This window comes from Aotus nancymaae, unplaced genomic scaffold (genome assembly GCF_030222135.1).
Source record: "Aotus nancymaae isolate 86718 unplaced genomic scaffold, 86718_ANA_hifiasm-v0.15.2.pri h1tg000030l, whole genome shotgun sequence".
In the NCBI taxonomy this organism is placed as follows: Eukaryota; Metazoa; Chordata; class Mammalia; order Primates; family Aotidae; genus Aotus; species Aotus nancymaae.
The window spans coordinates 27,709,405-27,722,971 of NW_026988443.1; the positions used below are offsets into that span (position 1 = coordinate 27,709,405).

The 13,567-nt window shown below is 38.2% G+C and overlaps 1 protein-coding gene across 3 annotated transcripts; it reads left to right on the forward strand.

Moving 5' to 3' along the window:
• Positions 1 to 4,181: 4,181 nt before the first annotated feature.
• CMTR2 (cap methyltransferase 2) lies at positions 4,182 to 11,225 on the forward strand. 3 transcript variants are annotated; one of them, XM_064383267.1, is made up of 2 exons: positions 4,182 to 4,271; positions 6,378 to 11,225. In XM_064383267.1, exon 2 carries the CDS (start codon positions 7,658 to 7,660, stop codon positions 9,968 to 9,970), a length of 2,313 nt encoding a protein of 770 aa, XP_064239337.1. In that variant the 5' UTR covers positions 4,182 to 4,271; positions 6,378 to 7,657; the 3' UTR covers positions 9,971 to 11,225. The 3 variants fall into 3 exon arrangements, with proteins under 3 accessions (XP_064239337.1, XP_012292945.1, XP_064239338.1); XM_012437522.3 differs by having other exon boundaries at positions 4,183 to 4,271; positions 7,639 to 11,225; XM_064383268.1 differs by lacking the exon at positions 4,182 to 4,271 and having other exon boundaries at positions 4,300 to 6,455; positions 7,639 to 11,225.
• Positions 11,226 to 13,567: the final 2,342 nt, after the last annotated feature.

Here is a 13,567-nt window from a genome sequence, read left to right on the forward strand (position 1 = left end):
TTTTATAAGAGCATCAATCCTATCAGATTAGGGCCCCACCATTATAATCTCTGAAAAAAATTACCTCCTTTAAGGCCCTAGCTCTAAATCCAATCAGGAGTTAGAGCTTCAACATAAGCATTTGGTGGTGGGGGACACAATTCAGTCCATAAAGAACTATTTTCAGTAAAAACATATTTTGGGTCAGCATGTTAAAAATACACTTTGACTTTTCCCCAACTTAGTGACTCACACTATTTAGTTAACTTTAAATTCACTATATAAGAAAAAAACAGGAATTACTGAGAAACAAATTTTTCTTAAAATTCATATTGAATTTTAGTCCTGAATGTATAAAGTGTAAAATGAATTTTAACTGTGTGTTACAGCATTAAAAGTAGACAAAAACTGCTTTCATGACCTGATGTTTAGAATTCTTGTATTTATCCTTACAGATCAATTAATTTTCTTTCATAACTTTTGCTTCTAAACAGTAAGAAAAATGACTCAGGCTGCTGCTTACAAGCACTTTTCCACGAATACCACAATGTAGATCTTCTACCCAATAGTATAACACATGAATTGGTTATAATTTTTACTATATTTTCTCTTAACATTATATTTTGATATCATAAGTGTTGTGTGAAAATTTTGATCAAAATGCTACATAAAGATCTAGTAAAGGGCTGGGAGCAGTGGCTCCTGCTTCAAGTCCCAGCATTTTGAGAGGACCAAGCAAGAGGATCCCCTGAGCCCAGGAGTTTGAGGTGGCAGTGAGCTATGGTGATGCCACTGCACTCCATCCTGGGCAATAGAGCGAGACCCTATCTCAAAGAAGAAGGAAGGAAGGAAGGAAGGAAGGAAGGAAGGAAGGAAGGAAGGAAGGCAGGCAGGCAGGCAGGGAAGGAGGGAGGGAGGGGAGAGAGAGAGAAGGAAGGAAGAGAGAGAAAGAAAGAAAAAAGAAAGAGAAAGAAAGAAAAGAGAAAGAAAGAAAGAGATCTAATAAAACTCTTAAGGGAAACTAGAAGAATTATCAGTTTCAAAATTCTTACCAACTTCTGGATTTCAACATTAGTGTTCCCTTAGGAGCACTGTCTTTGCCGCCTTTAACCAGTGGTCCATTCCATGCAACAAGAAGAGAGTAAAGGAACGCCAGGTGACAAAGAATAGGAACGATTTAAGATTGTTGTAATAGCCAAAACCAACGCTATGTGGTGTTCCATTGAATCAAACAAACAGATCAAACAAATGTGCTATAAGCACATTCCCCTTGTCTCCACCAAGCCCGATGCTGTTCACTCAATGCTCACTCAGAGCTCCGTTTTATATGTTAATGGGAAATACTAGACACATAAAACAGCACGGATAAATATTTTTTAAATTACACTGAATCTAAAGGGACTGGAAACAAAACGGCATGAACCATAATGATCGAATTTATATAAAGTTCTTGAATAGGTAGAACTAAACTGTGGTGACAGAAAACAGATTGGTGGATGCTTCTTGAAGGTGGGAGATGGATTGGGATGGTGCTCGAGGGAACTTTCTGGAATTTTTAATAGACATTTGTGGAAAGTGGTTGAATAGAGCACTTAAGATCTGAGCATTTCACTATATCTATGTACACCTCAAAAAACTGAATATATATTTGAAAAAAGGAAAGAAAAAGAAGAAAAGGCAACCAACCAGTGAGTCTGGAAGATCATATTCTTTCAAACATTTTTCATTGGTTTGTCTCCAACCTCCCTAACACTTGTATAGTGTTTTCATTTTAGCCATTCTGGTGGGTTTGCAATGGTATCTTATTGTGGTTTTCGTTTGCATTTTCCCAAGGACTAATGAAGCTGAATACCTTTTCATATGTTTATAGGCCTTTTGGATATATCTTTTGGAAGTGTCTATTTTTCTCTTTCTTTCTTTCTTTCTTTTCTTTCTCTTTCTTCCTTTCTTTCTTTCTCTCTCCTTCCTTCTTTCTTTCTTTCTTCTTTTATTTTCTTTCTTTATTTGAGACAGAGTCTTGCTCTGTTGCCCAGACTGGAGTACAGTGGTTCGATCTTGGCTGACTGCAACCTCTGCCTCTCAGGTTCAAACAATTCTCCTGCCTCAGCCTCCCGAGTAGCTGGGTTTATAGTCACCCACTACCAAGCCTAGCTAATTTTTAAAAATATTTTTAGTAGAGACAGGGTTTCACTGTGTTGGCCAGGCTGGTTTCTAACTCCTGACCTCAAGTGATCTGGCCACCTCGGCCTCCCAAAGTGTTGGGATTACAAGCATGAGCCATCATGCCCAGCCTCTGTTTTTCTATTGTATAAATACACACACACACACACACACACACACACACACATCTTCTCCCACTCTGTAGGTTGCCTTTTCACTCTCAATGGTGTCTTCTGATGAACAGATATTTTTAGTTTTAATATAGTTCAATTTATAGATTTTTCCTTTATGTTTAGTGTTTTGTTGTCCTGTTTTTGACTACTTCAAGGTTGCAAAGATGTTCTCTTATTAACTTTTAAAATATAGACTGACATCCAAATGAAATGTTTATGACATCCAAATGTTTTGTTTATGATGTGAGGAGGGTCCAAATAAAATTTTTTTTCAATGGAGAGACTCAAATGGCGTAGCACTATTTTGTGGAAATATCTTTTCTCCATTGGTTCATGTTCTGGAACACTTGTAAAAAATGAATTTTATGTCTATATATCTATTTACACAAATGGTTAAAAACTCTACACATAGTTCTAACATTCTATTTTCATGCAATGCTGTTGCCACATATAGCCTATTAATAGCTGCATATAATGCATATATGTGCATTATATAGATGTACTGTAAACAATTTTCTTAAAGTAAACATTTAGAGTATTTCCATTTGGTTATGAACATTTTGTCCAAAGTGAGTGCCAGTTGTTTAATTATTTTCTAAGGATAAATTGCTAGGAGTAGGAATTGCAAGTGATCTGGCCACCTCAGCCTCCCAAAGTGCTGGGATTATAGGCATGAGCCACCGTGCCTGGCCAAAATGCATGTTTCTTTGTAACGTTTGCCTTCTGGGCTAGGTGGCGTGGCTCACGCCTGTAACCCCAGCACTTTGGGTGGCCGAGGCTGGTGGATCGCTTGAGTCCAGCAGTTCCAGACCAGCCTGGGTAACATGAGGAGACGCCATCTCTCTAGGAGGATCGCTTGAGCCCAGGGAAATTGAAGCTGCAGTGAGCCTAGATCAAGCCACTGCACACCAGCCTGGGTCAGAGTGAGACCTCGTTTCCATAAACAAATAAAGCTTACCTTCCATAAGGTTTATAATAACGTTTTCCTCCCATACACAGATATAAACCTGTTTCCCCATAGTCTCACCAACAGTGGCCATTACCAATGTTTTAAATCTTTGCTAAACCGAGTAAAAAGAAAACTTACTGTTTTCATTTCCATTCTTGTCTAATAATAAACAGCTTTGTATATCCTTATTGGCTATTTGTTTGACTTTTTTTGGTTTTTGGGAAGCCTGTTCTAATCTTCGCTCATTTTCCTTCTGGGGTTGTTGGACTTTTTCTTATTGGTTTATTAAGCAACATAATATTATGTCATGTGTATATAAACAATCTTATCTCGCAGTTCCCTAGTTTGGGTTTTAACCTCCTACTGTCTTTTGAGCTGCAGTTTTAACCCAGTCTGTACAGGAACTAACATCTGTCCAGAAGCGCCTGAAAGCCTTTGGGGACAGCGGCCAGGTGGGCGGAACCAGCAACGTCCTGACAGACAGGTTTGCCCCGCCCCTTCCCTCCACCTCTTCGGGGGCGGGGCCAAAGGACGCTCTGCCTGCGCCCACCGCTTCCGTTGCCACAGTCGCCGGGGGCAGGAGGCTGGCGCCTCCCAGCTTCTGTACCCCTCAAAGCAAAACCTAGGGAGCGGAGGCCTAGGCGAGGCGCGAGGCGCCGGCGTGCGTAATGTTGACGCACGTGACGCCGGCCCGGCCTACAGGGCGCGTGCGCAGTGGGACTGGAGTGGCCCTGGACCCCGTCGGCGGCTGCGCGGCCTGGAGGTTTTCAGGTGCCGCGAGGGCGGGTGTGGACCGCCTTTCCGCGCGCCACCTCCCCGCTTTGCGGCTGGAGGTGCAGCGGACCCAAAGGAGCGACCACCCCGGGAAGCAGCCCCGGGAGCGGAAGTGCAGAATGGCTTCCTCGAGGGAATGAAGTGCAGCCTACCCTGATAGTGGGGCCCAGGTGGGCGTGGGCGAAGGTAATCCAGGCCTGGGTACGAGCCTGGGCCCTCCTTCGACTTCCCAGCCGGTAAGCCAGGGGGCTGGGACTGTTTCCTCCAGGTCAGGGACCAGGCCGCTAGAGTGGGGTTTGGGACTCATTTCCACTAGATGAAATGAGATTTTGGGTGCCCCGGCCCAGAGTCAGCCCTGGATACTCACTGGCTGTTCTTTTCACAGTTACTGGTAGGAGGAGTTGGCGGAAGCACTTGAGTGTTGAGAAGTTAAAACTGTTGGTGAGATCTTATGGGTTTTGTTTTGAGTTCACGAATTTTCCAAGCATTTCCTTGGGCGGGGCTACATATCTGCCTACTTGAGTTTGCCTTGTAAAAATGGTAATAGCAACCCACTTAGCAGAATTATGATGCCACAAAGCTCAATGGAGGCTCAGAGGATCATATACTGGAAAATTTTTCCACATACGCTGTAAGCCACATGCTTTTTTTTTTTAAGTCATGCATTTAAATGCTTGAGTGAAGTTGAAATGCACTATTATGACTCATATTCAGAACCTGAAGAGAGAGGTGCCTTTTGTGCTAAGTATTGATATCCATTCGTTTATTCAGTAAATACTGTGTTTACTGTGTATCAGGCAATATCTAACTTCTTGGAATGGTCTATGTGTAAACAAAACAAAGATCTCTGCCCTGTGGAGCTTACATTCTAATTTGGGGAAGACATAATAAATAGTAAACATAAAGAAGTAAATTATAGGTTGGAAGGAAATGAGTACCATAGGAAAAAAATACAGCGAGGTAGGAGGCATGAGGAAATGCAAGGTGCAATCTTAACTAAGGTGGGCTTCACTGAGAAAATGACATTTGAGCAAATACTGGAAGGAGGTGAAGGAGTTAGCTGTCCTCATAGCTGGGGAAAGAGCATTCCAGGCAGAGGGACGAGCAATGCAGAAAGACTTTCGGCTTGAAATGTGTTTGGTGTCTTCAGTGAACAGCAGAAAGGCCTGTTTGACTGGAGATGAATGAGTAAGGGAGTAATAATAAGAATTAGGCGGCAACACAGCAAAAGTATAGTCAAAACGGTGGAGTGTCTGAATCATTTAAGTTGTCCTCATGTGAAGGTAATTACCTATTACCTTAGGTAAGATTTCACAGCTTAACTACAGCCGTTAATTAGTATGTGAAGTTAATGACTAAAATTAGACTTTTTCCAACATAGAATATAGATGAGAGTGAAACATAGTTGTAATTTCCAGCAAGCACAATGCGAATTAAGACAGAGGAGCTTGCTGTAAAAAACTTTTATTTGCCCTTATTTAAGATTTTAGTGAATGTGGAAACACCTCAATTTTGTCTTCCTTTAGAAATTTGTCTAAATGTAGTTCTACCAGTAAAAAAAACAAACAAAAAACAGGCATCGTGGCTCACACCTGTAATCCCAGCACTTTGGGAGGACGAGGTGGATGGATTGCTTGAGCCCAGCCTGGGCAAGAGAGCAAGACCCCATCTCTACTTTTTTTTTTTTTAAACTACCTAGGTGTGGTGGTGCACAGCTGTTTCCCAGCTACTTTGGAGGTTGAGGTGAGAGGATCCTTTGAGACTGGGAGGAGGAGGTCAAGGTCGCTGGGAGCTGTGATCTGTGCCACTGCACTCCAGCCTGGGTGGCAGAGTAGGACCCTGTCTCAAAAAAAATTTTTTTTATCTTAAATATAAAGTGGCAAACAAATGACTAAGAAGACACCTGTTAATTCAGGGAAATGAGAAACTGGTTCAGTAGACTTGCAAATAATTTAAACATAAAATAAGAAAGAATGAAAAAAAAAGTGTGCTAAAAGCAATACAAAGTAGATGCTAAAAGAAAAGTCATCTGAATATTATTGTATGTATTATGGCAGTAGTCCCTTTTATTTCTCATTTTGTCCTTGAACATCTGCTTTTCTGGGATAATGATGTGATTGTCAATTTTTTCACATTTAGCAAATTTAGATTTTTTTGGAAAATGATTTGTAGAATGCATTGTATGTGCTAAATAAGTGCAGAATTTATGAACTAAAGCATCTATTGATTAACATTGCACTAACAGGTACCATGTAATACTCATTGCTCTTGCTGCTGGAATTTGTAACTTTTTCAAAACGATGCCATTAAGCCATACTTCTCATATCCTTTTTCCTCTTCAGAAGACGGATATTTCTGGTTTCTTTGGCAGTGTTGACTGCCAGAATATGTAGAGTGACTACTTGTAATTTGTATATTCAGTAAGTATATTTCTTCAGTATAAAATTCTGTTATCCAAGTGTTAAGAAGTTTTAGTGGCTAGAAGAAATAATGATGTTTTATGGTGGAAGTGTGGAGCTGTCTGAATCTGAACCATATGAAAGGCAGGAATTTGAGACATAGCAGGGTAAACTATTGGTCAGTTTCTGCATCAAGCAGAAAAAGGCTAACCACTCAAGTAAAACACAGTTTACAAGCAGTATCATGAGCATTAGTTGATGACCTATATAGGTAATTGGTACCACCAAAGTACATGTCTTAGAGAATGAAATCTGGACGGAGGATGTATTCAGTAATCCTACTAGAGGGGTAAGTGGCTGGTGGCAGGATCAGTACTGGGTCAGGTGCATGATCTTCTACAGGAACTGAAACAAAATGTCACTTGTTAGAGCTTGAACAAAGGTCATGTCCAGGGATGTGTTTGTTTGAGGCCATGTAGCTGTTGTCACAGCAGTCGATACTGAAGAACTTTGGAGAGGAGTTAGATGGGTTGCTATGAAAATAAGAGCTGTCATTCACTGGTGATTATTCTTTGTTATATATTTTTAATTTGCTAGTATGTTTTATCTTCTTAAAAAATGATATGCCGGCTGGGTGCAGTGGCTCCCACCTGTAATCGCAGCACGTTTGGAGGCTGAGGCAGGCGGATCACGAGGTCAGGAGATCAAGACCATCTTGGCCAACATGGTGAAACCCCGTCTCTACTAAAAAATGAAAAATAGCTGGGTGTGGCGATGTGTGCCTGTAGTTCCAGCTGCTCCAGAGGCTGAGGCAGGAATTGCTTGAACTTGGGAGGTGGAAGCTGCAGTGAATCGAGATCGCGCCACTGCACTCCAGCCTGGGTGACAGGGCGAGACTCCATCTCAAAAAAAAAAAAAAGCCTTTTTTTTTTTTTTTTTTTTTTTTTAAATGAGAAGAAAGCAAATCCCAGAGATGGAATTTACCCAAGGCTACTTATTAAGCCAAAAATAGCAGAGCTGGAATTTGAACCCAGGTCTTGGAAGCCTTTTTCATTATTCCAAATTACGTGGTTATATAACAGAATATGATACATGAGCCTTCCCATTTTCTGGAGTTTGTCATGAGTGTGATCATATTTGCTGCCCTTGAGATTTCACTCACTAATACATTTGATTCAATTAATTTTGTGTTTTTTCTTCTTAGATTTTAATTTGATTTGAAAATGAGTGAGTGCAGAAAGCCACCAGTTCAGCAGCTCGCAAGTCCTGAGTCATTCAGCCCAGATGTTCTTGCTGAGATTTTTGAACTCTTTGCCAAGAACTTTTCTTATGGCAAGCCACTTGATAATGAGTGGCAATTACCGGATCCCAGTGAGATTTTCACTTGTGACCACATTGAATTTAATGTATTTCTTGATTTGAAGAACTCCCTAAATGAAGTAAAAAACCTACTGAGTGATAAGAAACTGGATGAGTGGCATGAGCACACTGCTTTCACTAATAAAGCAGGGAAAATCATTTCTCATGTTAGAAAATCTGTGAATGCTGAACTTTGTACTCAAGCATGGTGTAAGTTCCATGAGATTTTGTGCAGCTTTCCACTTATTCCACAGGAAGCTTTTCAGAATGGAAAACTGAATTCTCTACACCTTTGTGAAGCTCCAGGAGCTTTTATAGCTAGTCTCAACCACTACTTAAAATCTCATCGGTTTCCTTGTGATTGGAGTTGGATAGCGAATACTCTGAATCCATACCATGAAGCAAATGATGACCTCATGATGATTATGGATGACCGGCTTATTGCAAATACCTTGCATTGGTGGTACTTTGGTCCAGATAACACTGGTGACATCATGACCCTGAAATACCTGACTGGACTTCAGAATTTCATAAGCAGCATGGCTACTGTTCACTTGATCACGGCAGATGGGAGTTTTGATTGCCAAGGAAACCCAGGTGAACAGGAAGCTTTAGTTTCTTCTTTGCATTACTGTGAGGTTGTCACGGCTCTGACCACTCTTGGAAATGGTGGCTCTTTTGTTCTGAAGATGTTTACTATGTTTGAACATTGTTCCATAAACTTGATGTACCTGCTAAACTGTTGCTTTGACCAAGTCCATGTTTTCAAACCTGCTACTAGCAAGGCAGGAAACTCCGAAGTCTATGTGGTTTGTCTCCACTATAAGGGGAGAGAGGCCATCCATCCTCTGTTATCTAAGATGATCTTAAATTTTGGGACTGAAATGAAAAGGAAAGCCCTCTTTCCCCATCATGTGATTCCTGATTCTTTTCTTAAGAGACATGAAGAATGTTGTGTGTTCTTTCATAAATATCAGCTAGAAACTATTTCTGAGAACATTCGTCTGTTTGAGTGCATGGGAAAAGTGGAACAAGAAAAGCTGAATAATTTAAGGGATTGTGCTGTACAATATTTTATGCAAAAATTTCAACTGAAACATCTTTCCAGAAATAATTGGCTAGTAAAAAAATCGAGTATTGGTTGTAGTACAAATACAAAATGGTTTGGGCAGAGGAACAAATACTTTAAAACCTATAATGAAAGAAAGATGCTAGAAGCCCTTTCATGGAACGATAAAGTAGCCAAAGGATACTTTAATAGTTGGGCTGAAGAACATGTTGTGTATCATCCTGGGCAAAGTTCTATTTTAGAAGGAACAGCTTTCAATCTTGAGTGTCACTTGTGGCATATTTTGGAGGGAAAGAAACTGCCAAAGGTAAAGTGTTCTCCTTTTTGTGATGGTGAAATTTTAAAAACTCTTAATGAAGCAATTGAAAAGTCATTAGGAGGAGCTTTTAATTTGGATTCCAAGTTTAGGCCAAAACAGCAGTATTCTTGTTCGTGTCATGTTTTTTCTGAAGAACTGATATTTTCTGAGTTGTTTAGCCTTACCGAGTGTCTTCAGGATGAGCAGGTTGTACAACCCAGCAATCAAATAAAGTGCCTGCTTGTGGGCTTTTCTACTCCCCATAATATCAAAATGCATCTACCATTGGAATTTCAACTCTTAGAATCAGCTGAACTCACAACTTTCAGCTGTTCTTTGCTTCATGATGGAGATCCTACTTACCAGCATTTATTTTTGGACTGCCTTCTACATTCATTGCAGGAGCTTCATACAGGAGATGTTATGATTTTGCCTGTACTTTCTTGTTTCACAAGATTTATGGCTGGTTTGATCTTTGTACTCCACAGTTGTTTTAGATTCATCACTTTTTTTTGTCCCACATCCTCTGATCCCCTGAGGTCCTGTGCAGTCCTGCTATGTGTTGGTTATCAGGACCTTCCAAATCCAGTTTTCCAGTACCTACAGAATGTGAATGAATTGTTGAGCACTTTGCTCAACTCTGACTCACCCCAGCAGGTTTTACAGTTTGTACCAATGGAAGTACTCCTTAAGGGAACATTGCTTGATTTTTTGTGGGATTTGAATGCTGCCATTGCTAAAAGGCACTTGCATTTCATTATTCAAAGAGAGAGAGAAGAAATCATCAGCAGCGTTCAGTTACAAAACTGAACATGTTCTTTCTGAGATTCAACTTTATGACTTCATGTAATTTACTCAGTATTGCATCCTGTTGCTCTGTTAATTTAAAAACCTTTTGGGGAAAGGCCAATGTTTGCATCATTCAAAGTCTCATTAATTCTGGAAAACTGTCCATTCTAATCTCTAGGATATATACACTGATAGGCATAGAGCTCTTCCATGTGGTGGAATCTATGCAGTGGTAGATATTCACACTATATGAGGTGTGTGTATGTGTATGGGTGGACACCGCCATATTTACATTTGCAGTTTCGTTGGTCCTAATCTGCCTAAGATTTGCGTCTGTGTGCTTTCATTCAGATTAGTTTTTTTTCCCCAACTGATTTCCTCTTAGTGGTTAATGAATTTTCCAACTAATTTTCTCTCATTGGTTAATGTTAATGAATTGATAGAGGTAATTGATGAAAGGGAGTGAGTGACAATCACTGTTCAGCAGCAATGATTTCCGTTAACACATCAGTTACGAATTTTAGAGAATTCATCTCTCCAGATTCTTGATACATGCCATTCATTGCCCTTACGCGATTAACCCTATTTTCTTATATGGCTCAAATAAAACTAATGTGCTGTAGTATGAATCTTTTACTGACCACACCATCCAACTAACAAAAGGTAACAGGACAGCTTTAAGCCAAAGATCATGTTTAAACAATGAAAAATTATTTCTTGTATCTAATGGACACCTGTATCATGAAAGCTTCATTTAGCAATGGTGTAATAATTTTTAACTTCCGGGAAATAATCTGTGAATGGAACGATTTTTAAAAATTTTGAAATAGTGCTTAGTCTCATGTTGGGAACACATGAATGTGATGAACGTAGTGAATACTAAAGAAAACTTTCAGAATCATGGTTCAGAATTTAAAATTTCTAATCTTTACTAATTTCTTTTCTTTAGTATGAAAATAGCACTTTACCAAAAGTTTAGCCCAGAAATGGTTATTTCGCCAGTTGTATTTGCAATGTAATGAGTCTTTTTTATTTCTTTTGTATTTGCAGTGTAATGAGTTTTTGTGGCAAACTGTAGTAAGCAATTTTTCATTATCTTGAAGTTCCATGAAGTAGAGAATATTTATATTCTCACATGTACATTTTAAGCACTTTTGTTATGTGAAAATAGATGTATTTTATGATGCATTTGGTTAATAAAAGTCTGAAAATTTTCATGTTCTTTGCTATTTTGAATCCCATTATAAATTCCTGAATAAAGTCATTACTAGAGAGATTTTGTGTTCTCTTTTTTAAAGGGAATCATGAGGGAAGTAAAAATATAACTTGGAAACAGACTTTTTTTGTTTTTTTGTTTTTTTTAATGCTTATGCTGCAATTTGGAATGGGTAGGGACTGGAAACAGATTTTTAAAGGGAGGTTTGAATAAGAGTTAATGTTCTTTCATTTTCTCTGATTTGCGTTCATTAAAATTTAGTCCTTAATATTGTAATATTTATGGAAGATGTACTTCAGGAAAGAACTTGAATAATACTTAAGGGGAGTTGGGAGGAGAGTGTGTGGAGGCCTGGAATTAGATTTTTAAAAAGAAATCTGATTTCCTACTGGAAGCAGGACAAACCTTATGGAAGCAATTCCAGTTGTATGATGATGGAATCTGATAGAAAGTTGATACCAGGAGGAAAAAAAAAACACTCTTGGAAAACCATTTGCACTTAATAGTCTTTATGCCTTGCTAAGTGGGATTCAATATATTAATAATAACACAGTTTATTTTTACGTATTTTAACTATTTGATAAGAATGACGTTGAAAGCGTAGGTCCAGATTCTAGCATTATGACTATCTTTAAGCCCCTCAAATAAGTATTGAATGCATAGTGTTATGTTTTGGTTTTTTTTTTTGACACTAATCTGTATTGGAATATAGAACACTGGAGTATACTCAAATGTATTTTGCTTTTTAACATGGCTTTTGGAATTAATTGCTCAGCTGACTCATTGGATTCAAATTGCTTTAGAGGTTAGATGTGACTTGAAGGTTCACATTGAACTGGATGTATTAATAGATGACAGGTACTAATGATTTATATGAATATCTCAGAGAAAGGAAAAATGCTATGCAAAAGATGATTGGAAAAGTAGAAAGAACAGTTAAGAGATGATAATGTGCATGTTTTACCAACGTAGACTGTTCTTAAAAACATTTTTTCCCCCTACAGGTTATGAGATTTTTAATTTGTGATGTCTATTAAAAAACAGACATCAAATTAAGTTTTATTTGTAATCTGTTTAATTGGAACAAAACATACACTTAATGCAAGTATTATACTCTTAAAATGATGACAAATTATTATATCTAGGTGGTACAGATATGCAAGACCTGGCTACAAATTTGTTTCCCACAGTTAACATTGAAAAGAGAGACACAATTATTTGATAATAGGCTTCCCCCACCTTGAAACAAAACTGGATAAAACATTTCAGGCTGATCTTAGGAGCAGAACTCACTATAAAACAAAAATTTCAATATTGAAACAAAATATGAATATTTCAAATTCAATATTGAAATGGAAATTCATTTTCCATTTCATTTTTTAGGGTTGGCCTATGGGCCAAGTAGCAAGTAAGCTGAAAGCTTGATACTACATATGGTAACTCATAGTATGTAGGTATGTTTTAGGATGCGTAATTAAAATAATCCTCAATAGATATATAATGAGTTATTATTTTGAGACTATAATGCATTTTTTAGCTTATATAAAGTTGCAGGCTTTGAATAAGGAGTTCTCCCTTGCCCTGCCCATTCTCTTATTGTCTGTTTAATATTTGCTTTTTCTTTGTTGGCCAAAACAAATGCAAATAACTTATTTTGATAACCATAAGTTTATACTGGAATGATTGGGGAGGAGGTGAAGCTTCTTTATGACCACAGATACATGAAAGTGCATTATTAGTGAAAAGATACAAAAAATTGTATTATAAAAATGTCACTTAGCATAGCTAGCGTTTAATTCCACTCAACCCAGCCTGTGTGTGATAGCGTGGCCGAGCAGTCTAATTTCACTCAACTGAAACTTTTAGTCTAATCTACTTGTGTTCACATATAGGTTTTGTACTCATTTATAAATTGTATCCATGATAACGTTTCTCTGATATTTTTTGAGATCTTGATCTTTCGTGTCTTTTCAGAGTGATTATATCAACTAGGTGTAATTATTCTGTGTTCATACCAAGTGCAGCACATCAGTTTAGGCTGTTATGGGACATGTAGTATTACTTAATATTACAACCATATTTTAATTTATGACTTAAATTGTTTTGATTTAAGGAAAACATTTGTAAAGATTTTTCTTTATTTGTGTTGATTCCATTGAAATATTCTTATCTTTGTGGATAAACATATTTTATGTGTTTCTGCATCTTTTTGCTATTTAAGATTTTGCCTCGACACCAAATTATTTTACTGGACAAGACAGATGTGTTTTTTCTAACTACTTTTGAGGGTTTCTATTTTGTTTCCGTTGAATCCCAGGATTGAAAAATCTGTGTCTATAACAGAGTAGCTGGGAAAACTCAAAACAAGCATAAATATTTTTGAGTGGTTTTCTCTTTAGTAG

What these genes read in the sequence shown, in the direction of transcription:
- CMTR2 (XM_064383267.1), top strand. Translation starts at nt 7,658, where the DNA reads ATGAGTGAGTGCAGAAAGCCACCAGTTCAGCAGCTCGCAAGTCCTGAG.